Source organism: Octodon degus, unplaced genomic scaffold, assembly GCF_000260255.1.
Source record: "Octodon degus isolate 3935 unplaced genomic scaffold, OctDeg1.0 scaffold00082, whole genome shotgun sequence".
Taxonomy (NCBI): domain Eukaryota; kingdom Metazoa; phylum Chordata; class Mammalia; order Rodentia; family Octodontidae; genus Octodon; species Octodon degus.
The window spans coordinates 11,114,227-11,123,511 of NW_004524658.1; the positions used below are offsets into that span (position 1 = coordinate 11,114,227).

At 43.4% G+C, this 9,285-nt stretch overlaps 1 protein-coding gene across 42 annotated transcripts in view; it reads right to left on the bottom strand.

Annotated features, from left to right (window-relative positions):
* Neb (nebulin) overlaps positions 1–9,285 on the bottom strand; it is a 221,833-nt gene that overhangs the window by 61,274 nt on the left and 151,274 nt on the right. For all 42 annotated transcript variants that reach the window (XM_023721397.1, XM_023721387.1, XM_023721355.1 and 39 more), the window contains 11 exons: positions 8,687–8,800; positions 8,053–8,250; positions 7,635–7,739; positions 6,598–6,702; positions 5,632–5,739; positions 4,381–4,485; positions 2,872–2,979; positions 2,213–2,317; positions 2,012–2,116; positions 986–1,084; positions 532–642 (listed from right to left, as the gene is read on the bottom strand). In XM_023721397.1, coding sequence (XP_023577165.1) covers positions 532–642; positions 986–1,084; positions 2,012–2,116; positions 2,213–2,317; positions 2,872–2,979; positions 4,381–4,485; positions 5,632–5,739; positions 6,598–6,702; positions 7,635–7,739; positions 8,053–8,250; positions 8,687–8,800 — 1,263 coding nt within the window. The remainder of the gene's footprint in view (positions 1–531; positions 643–985; positions 1,085–2,011; positions 2,117–2,212; positions 2,318–2,871; positions 2,980–4,380; positions 4,486–5,631; positions 5,740–6,597; positions 6,703–7,634; positions 7,740–8,052; positions 8,251–8,686; positions 8,801–9,285) is intronic.

A 9,285-nucleotide genomic window follows, 5' to 3' on the forward strand; every position in this document is an offset into this window, starting at 1 on the left:
AACCTGCTGACTAGGACAGAGGATTAGATCAGTTTGCAACTTTAGTAAATGAGGAGACTCAATGCCAGGTGGGCAGATGAATGCAAAACCAAGTAATGTGGCATTTCTTTGGGTGGGCACAAAAGCAGGGAGACACTGAAGGCTTTTCAGACGTTATTGCCATGATTGGGCTTTTTGATAGCAAGAATTAGAGAGACAAATTTTTGAAATAACTTGTATTTGGAGACCACTCTCCAAATGTAAGACACAAGGACTTTGAAATCTATAAACTCATGTCGGACTGCTCATCAGTCCTAGCCATAGGAAGGACAAGTACTAATATTCTCATCTAACCAAAGGGGACAAAACAAGGAAGCAGACAAGATGATATCCACTGACTTGCTCACACATTACGGCCCCTCTACAGTTAGTGCCGGAAGGGACTCTTCCTGCTATAGTTGCCTGAAAACTGATCACCAGAGAAAAAAACCAAGAATCTTTTTGAATGACTCAGTTTGTTCTTATCATGCTTAGACAGGTAAAGCATTCTACCTCACTCAGATGTGTCTTCAGTTCTTGCACTTTTCTGTACTCTGGAGTGTCCAGCACCACTTGGTATTTGTCGCGCATCTTCCTTGCATTGTCAGTGTACAGGTAATTAGACTTTAAAATAAGCAGAAATACAGGTTGATGCCTCATTGAAAGGATTACATGTCATTTTGTCATGCAGGTGGTTGGCCTGTGCTAAATGAGTAGCCCCACCATGTATTCTGAGTATGGATCTCTCGAGGCAGAAACAAAAGCAATTAACATTTAACTGTAGCACCATCTGCTACAGGAGACACAAATCAACTTAAGCAGGCCAAGACTTGCCCAAGTGGGTTGATGGAGTTTCTCTGTAAGTTGTTAACAGACTAAAACTCTCCCTGCCCAGCCCCAGGAGGATGCTGTGGGGGTACCTGGTGCAGTGCAGGCATGGTGACGGACCGTAAAGCCATATACCCACCCAGAGCTTCTTCAGGTGTCGGGAACGGACCATGTCAGGAGTGTCGTACAGGAAGCAGCCAAGTCCCCTTAAGATCTGCAAGTCCTCCTTGTATTTAATCTGTGTGGCAAACCCCCAGAGGCAGGTGATCATGAACAAATGTAGGTCAGGAACAAAGAAACCAGAGTAGCAACACTTCTGTTTTGAAATAAAATGCCCTCCACCCATGGTTTTGTTTCTTACAGTTTTCAATTACCTATTGTCAATGATAGTCTTAAAATTAATGGAAATTTTCAGAAATAAATGATTCATGTTTTAAATAATTTTAATATATTTTTATAATTGTTCTATTTTGTTATTAGTTATTTCTAATTTCTTACTGTGCCCAGCTTATAAATGAAATTTTATCCTAGATGTGTATAAGCAAAATCATAGTATATTAGAGCTTGATATTATTCTTGGCTTCAGACCACCAGTAAAGGTCTTGGAAGGCATTTCCACAGGTGGGCAATACTATGTATCTTTTGTCCTAGTTCAACTTGTCCACCCCATGCCCTTGGTTTGCCTGCATTCATAAAAGCCACAGGTTTTTAAAAAAATTTATATCTCTAGTCTGAGCTGAAGAGAGAATACTGCAGTTACATTATTCTTATCCTATCGATGGAGGGAAAGCACAGATTTAATAGATTGGTCTTTTAGTGGATGCAGCGAGAATTTGAGGAGGAGGAAGGTATTACACACGATGGAGAGGCAGGCACTGAGGAAGGACCTGGGAATGACTCAGTGTTGAGCATGAATGGAGTCTCTGAGTGTTCAGGAACAGGGGTAATTCTGGCATTTTCTCAGTGGTCCTCTTACTACTGTTTCCATAGCTGGGGAACTGTGCATCACTATTTCTACACTACTGTGTTTTTTCTCCAAGCTCTACACTTACATTAGAAGCATTCAATGAAAAAGCTGTTCAAAGACCCCTAGTTGCTTTACATGCAGAAAGCAAGCCTTCCGTTTGGTAAGTCTCCTCCTGAAAGAGTGCTGTGAGGTGCTTACGTCACTGGTGATGTCTCCCACATAGCGGCAGTGCAACACTTGGGGTGTGTAGGGCAGTGAGATCATGTGACCCTGCATCTTGAAGAAGTCCGATTTGTAGATCAACTAAAGGAGAAGGAAATAAACCCCAGAAACACACACATTAGAGGCTTAATGGTTGGCGCGCCAAATGGTTGTCCCTTCTCCTAACAAAATACTCACTTCACTGACAGCTTCTTGAGTCTTCTTGACTTGGCGGATTTCAGGTGTGTCAGGAGTTGTATGAATCTTGTCTTTCAGCTTGTGGTACAGTTCCCGATACAGTCTCTGCATTGAGGGAAAAACCATTTCAGTGCTTAGCGCAGGATGACGCGGGCATCTGCTGCTACTAATCAAACGTTTTACATGAAAGGAGGGAGGGAAATAATCACGAATGTAGAAAATAATTCAGATTGAGACAAAAAGAAAAATACACTGGTTTCATTTAGGGGAAGAATTCTGAGAGCAGAATTGGCTACATCCTGTCACATGGTTGCACAGTAAGATCAGATGCACAAACCAATACTTGATTCTGGGTCAGACTGAAATGTAACTTTATTAAAGTTTCTTAATATAAATATGAAAAAAGGAATTATTTCTTTAGAAAAAAATTGGCTTATCATCTCTGGAACTGAGTGTCTGAGATGACATTACCAAACTCAGAAAAGCACTTCCAAGGAGCACCTGCACCAGAACAGGGGCAAGAAGGAGCCGTCTTACCCAGTGCTGGTGTGTAAGCTTAAGGCTGAAATGCAGTACATTCTTCTTAATGCATTTTAAACAAAGTCGTGGTCTTTGACACTCAATTATTTTTCCCCCCAAGAGAATCAATGCTCACCTACCTCACTAGTAACATTGTTGACTCTCCGGACATGGACAAATGGAACGTCCTTGGGCCCAAGTGTATACCCATTTGCCTTTATGTGTTCATAGACTTCTTTGTACTTGAACTGCAAAATCAGGATAGAATGAGATCAATGATGGATACACAAAGATCAAAATTACATTTCTTAATTGGAAAAGAGATGTCAAAGAGATGTCTTTATTTGAAAATTTCTCTCTAAGTATTGAGTCATTGACAAAACTTTAATAGTATTCCAAATCTTGAAAATTATTTGTGGAATGATGAAACCAGGTCCAGAAAAGAATAAAATTCAACCTAGCTAAGTGAAACCGGTATCAAGATATGTCAAATACAAAACAAAACAAAACAAAACAAAAACCCTACATTTTTAGCCTCATTGTGACTAGGACACTAGGAATAAGAGAATATTTTTAAGATTGATGAATGACTTCTGAAACAATTTTTTAAAAATAATGTGGGGCTGGCCAAATAGCTCAAAGTGCCTGCTTAGGCAGAGCGCAGTGGCCGGTTCGATTTCCAGCATGCTGTGCTGGCCCTACCCCCCAAGGCACGCTGAGTCAGCGATTGAGACTGGGCATGGTGGTGTGTGCCTGTAATCCCAGCACTTGGGAATCTGAAAACAGGAGAATCACTATGAGTCTGACCTACATAGTAAGACTCTGTATCCCGTAGACCCTGTACTACACTTAAAAAAATAATAATGTGTTAGATTCCTAAATTTGTAACTGTCCACCTTGAGGTCACAGTATAGGACCACCTGCCATGGGACCCTTTGTGGCCAGCAAGGTTGATTCCTAAGACTCTGAAGACCATCACAGAAGGGAGATCTTGGTCTGTGGCCAGTGGAAGGCTTGAGTGCAGTCTGCAGCCACAGTCACTGGCACGGCCAATACTCCTTCGGGTCTTGCCTATGGGGCTAATGCATCAAGTCCCAGAGTGGTATTTTGAAAAATGAGAAAGGGCTAACATCAGGGCTAACATGTGGGAAACGCAGAGGTTGTGAGAACCTATTTTCCCCTCTACTTTCCTCTTAGCAGGACACAGAAGATAAAAAGTGAGGTAAGTATGAGGTCTAACTTGCCTTCTTGCAGTTAGGCAAGAAGAGGGACACACAGTGGCACCCTATCTTCTGCACTCATCATTAGTGTGCATGCAAGGTTGCCTCTGCAGTAAATGGCTTATGGTGGCTCAGGATGCTTCTGTGTTAAGTCTGCCAGAGGTCTAGGCATTCTGACAGCTGTCCACCCTGAGCCAAGGCTCCCGAGAACATCCTACCCTAACTAATGAGCTGCCCAGGCCCTGCCAGACTGCAGAAGCAGCTGACTCCACAGCATCTCCAGAAAATATGCTGCCTTTCCTCCCCCATGCCATCATCATATGATATTAACCTTTAGGATGCACATTGAGGAGAGAATAAGCCGTCAATTAGTACAAGCTCTACTACCCCAACTTCTAACCCCTACTGAACAAGAAAGAGAACACTCACATAGCTACTCATGTATCGCATATCCTTGTTGTGTTTGAAGTGAGGCGTATCAACTGGAAGCCGATACCCAGTGGGCAGGAAGCGCAGGCCAGTTTTGTATAGATTCTGCCAGAACAGAGAAGAGCAGGTTAAATGACAGGACACGAAGTACCTAGTCCTGGATAAAGCACATACTGCTCATGTTAAGAGTTTGGATCAGGGGCTGGGGAGATGGCTCAGTAGAATAAGCACTTTCCTGGCAAGTGCAAGGGCCTGAGTTCAATCCCCGGTTCCACCAAAAAAAAAAAAAAGAGTTTGGATCAGACTTAATGTTATGCTCTGAACTGACTCTAGGAAGCACATAAATCAGTGCTAAGAGTCAGGAGATGTGATAACCTATTGTTAACTGATTGATTGATAACTGATAACCTATTGTTTTGGAAAAAGAGAACAATGAATGAAATGGTTTGTAGAAAGTAATCTCACGCTTCTAAAGATGTACTCAGTTGACTGTGAAGCCTCTAACTAGAATTTGGGGAACACAAAGAAGACAGCCAGCCAAGTGCTCTCTCTGTCCTAGTCCTGTTCTCAGGTGATAGTCAAAGCCTATTCAACCCTTGAGCCAGCTGTCCCCCATAGACACTGGACCAGGCTATGAAGAGGTCAAGATGCATATATTCATAGCAAAAGGAGTGTGTGTGTGTGTGTGTGTGTGTGTGTGTGTGTGTGTGTTTTTCCAACACTGACCTTAAATACTCTGGTTCTCAGGGGAGTATAGGATTAACAACCGTGTTTACAATTAAAACTCAAGATACTTATAATGTTTAATATGCAAGCCCAAGTAAACATACCCCTAAGTTGGCACAGAGCAGGAAGATTAAATATGTGGGTGGAGCCCAAGTTCTTTTTTTTCTAAATTCCAATAGCAATTTCTACCTTCATCTCTTACTATTAGTTGCTTTTCTAATTAAATCTTTGTCATGTTGATTTTAAGACTTTTGAAAGCAGAGGTAGCATATTGGCCTTCTTTGAGTTGTGTAAATATTGCTTTCTTTAAAAAACCTTTCTCTTTTTGGTTGTTTTACTGCTTGGCATGAGAATCCCACCAGCCAAGAGGGAAGACAGGCTCTGCTCTGGTTTTGTTTTTCCAACTCATTGAGTGTAATGGCATTTACATTTCACAGTCCAGCGAGGAGGCTGTGCACACCGGAGTGCTTCTCCAGGAGCCAGTGGCCTGGCTTTCTGCTGGGCACTCTTGGGTTCCCTGCTCACCTCACTCTGGAGCTTGTATGCATGAAGAGCTCGGTCCAGATCCACGGTTTTGGTAGTCGGTGCCACTTTGCCTCTGACACTGTGCACATAGTCATAGTGGTAAACAGCCTGGGTGCAGACAGAGCAGAGTGAGACTGGGAATGTGGCAGCACTGGTAAAGCAAAGCAAATACAAACCCAAGTCCTAAGGGGGGGGGGAGGGAGAGAGAGAGAGAGAGAGAGAGAGAGAGAGAGAGAGAGACAGAGAGACAGAGAGACAGAGAGCGCCAGCCACCAGCCAGCCTGCTGCTTTACTGCTTCTCTTTTTCTAGGAAACTGTGCTGCATTACTGTGCCTTGTCCAATAAGATCAGAGCCAAGCTGTGGACACCACACCGAGATGCTGGAGAGACGGCTCAGGCGGAAAGATAGGAAGCCTGGCATTTCACCACTAGAAATTCCCAAGTAACAGATACCAACCTCTGACTCACTAGTGGGATCTAGAATCTAATATTTATACCTATGAATTGCCTTTGAAGAGCACAGCATTTTGTCTGCTCTGAGTCAGCCAGTACAGTGGGCCTTTATATGCACCTTCCCATTTTACACAGGAAGATGCTGAGGATGCGGAGGATTCCGTGCTTCCTGCAAGCAGGACTCCGGTCCTTTATCAGACCTGCTGGCTTCCACTCTACCACAGTTGGCTCTACTTGTTAGAAGGCCTAGGTAGGAAAGTGTAAAATGCTGCTCATAACACAAGCATACAAAAGGCAACTTTGAGGGCTCTAAAACACAGTATTCCACAGATTCAGCACACTCCAACCCAGCGAACTGCTTAGCATTTTGGTTTCAGGAGGCAGCACGTTAAGTGCTTCCTAAGACACCACATCTGGTTTCCCAGTTAGAGAAGGTTGGCACAGCCCAGGCTTTGATTGAGCGTCAGTCCCATCTTTGCTACCATCCACTGTGACTTCCCAGGGAGCACGTACATCACTTAGCTGCTTCCCGCTCTGGACAGCCTGAACATAGACCGGTGTGTCAGTGACCAGATGGTAGTCGTTCCTCGTTTTCATCACATGAGCTTTGTACTTGATCTGCCAGAAGAATTCAACAAGCGTATGTCAGATCATTTACTAAATTCAAAGACAGCTGATTTTCGCAGAGCACTTGGTGCAGGAAGTGTACATGCATCAGCGCTTTTTCAACAGACAACGATGGATTTGAATTTTATAACAGTGTGATGGATGCTTACAGTCATTTGAGACTTCTAGAGTTTTCTAAGAGGCTTGATAGCTGCTATTCTAGGAATGATTTAAACTCTTGCTGAAATTCTCATTGAAACATCAATTTGGTTGGCATTTTTGCCCTTTATTAATAGATCAAGTGGATCTTATTGATAGTCCATAAACCCTAAGGAGACGAGAATTTGTTTCTTTCTTTTGCTGTTGTTCTAATCCAGGGCTTCACACACACTAGATAAGTGCTCAACCAGTGAGCTATACCCATAGCCCTGAAATTTTCTTATAATAAAAGTTATGTGCTCACTAATGTAGCCAAACTACTTCAGACAGTAAAGAGAAGAGCCACTGGTGTCTTTCCTACCAGAGGCCAATGGTCCAGGTGGACCACACTGTTTAGTAGGCACATCTAATGCCTTGTCAAGAGATGGCTATTCTGTTTCATTTCTCCATCTCAACCATCTTCCACATGACTGAATCTACAGTGTATGTGGCAGGGTTCCTATTTTATTTATTTATTTATTTATAATTTATTTATGTATGTGTGTGTATGTGTGTGTGTGTGACCAGCTCAGCCCATCAGGGGGCGGGGCTGGCTGGCATGTGGTGCTAGGGGATTGAACCGCAGTCCCTGTGCTTTGCTAAGCTTGTTCTAAGTAGGTGCTTTAGACCACTGAGCCATCTCACCAGCCCCCAGGGGTTCCTATTTTATATATTTACTTCTTGACCCTAGAATACCTAGATATGCAAATATACCAAACAAACAAATAAGTAATAAGGAAACTCACATCATTTCGCAGATCATAAGCATGCTTGGCATGGAGGATTTCAGGAGTGTCCCAGACATAGCAACCTATACCTTTCAGCCAGGTAAGATCATCCTTGTATACAATCTAGAGGGTTTCAACAAATGCAAGTGGTCAGAAAGAAAATTTGACCATAATTTCAACACCTAAAAACATCGGCATACCCCTGCCAGGTAACTTAAGGAGCAAAAGGCCTTGTTTGATGAGACCGAAGACCCTGCTGAAACACAGCACACATAGAGTCTTGCTTCCAGGAGCAGCACCAGAATATGTCAGACTATGGATAGACACAGGCCAGAGTGAAAAGGCAGGGGTGAACATGTAGGTGCCGTTTTTCTTCAGGGTGGTGAATGGGGTGGCACAGGGGTTGGGGGCTATCCTAAGCAATGAGTGGGCTTACATCACTGATCTGATCCGTGACTTTCCGGACGTGACTGTTGACTTGTAAGTCAGGGTGGCAAATCCACTCATGGAGGTGCAGGCGGTAATCAACCTCGCTGACTTTCTTCTGAGTGTCCTTGGCAGTAACCATCTCTACCATATCAGGCACAGTGTGGATTTTCATCTTGTTCTTTTCATAAACTGATCTGTACAGGCGCTGTGAAGTGAAAGTTACATGCCAGCTATAAGGAAAATTGTGCAAAGCTATTAAGAAATGCATGCCTTCTTGCTATTGCAGAGAAGTCAGGGTAAGTAGCTTACAATTAGCTTTTGGGGTAAGGTGGGCTGGAATTCTCTGATACTTTCTAGTTTTTTGTTGTTGTTGTTGTTGTTTTTTTACTTTCTAGTTTAATACAGGGGGAGAGAGAGAGAGAGAGAGAGAGAGAGAGAGAGAGAGAGAGAGAGAAAGAGGAGAGAAACAGACATAGATAGATGGATGGATGGATGGATAGATAGACAGAAACAGAGAGACTCAGCTTCTCTATGCATGTACTGGGGCCGCCCACATGATTTGATGGAAGCTGCCTGAACTGACCACACATGTCGATCTTTCTTGACTGCAAATCTGAAGTCAGGCCTTTGGGGCCACTTACGTCAATGTTAAACTTGCCCACTCGGAGGCACCGAGCTGTGTTTGGGTCATCTTCAACACTTTTTGGTAAAGTATAAAGAGCTTTGAACTTTTCATATTCTTCTCGGTACTTGACCTATAAAAGCAAATAGAAAAGGTCAAATATAGTAATGAAGAATGAATTTATTTTGTTAAAAAAGTATGAGACTTAATGGGAAGAACCTGACTCCAAAGTCCAGCTGATTTGGGGATACCACTTCCCTGAGTACGTGTCTTCCTTTGGGGACACCCTTCCCAAAGCATGTGTCCTCCTCTGTACAGAGACATCATACTAGCACCTGCGACTGGGTCGTTGTGAGGCTTCAGTCAGGCTGTATCTGAAAGCACTCAGATTGCTCAGCACTATACAGTTTTAGTTGTTGTCTCATTACACAGCTTGGACTCAAAGTGATCCTTCTGCCTCAGCCTCCCCAGCACTGGGATTACAGGTATTGTGCTACCAGGCTCAATTTCAGGGCCAGCATGGTGTGGAGCCAGCATGGCATGCAGTACTGGAAATTGAACCTGGGTTCTTGCACTTGCCAGGCAGGCGCTTAGACCACTGAGTTATATCCCTGTCTC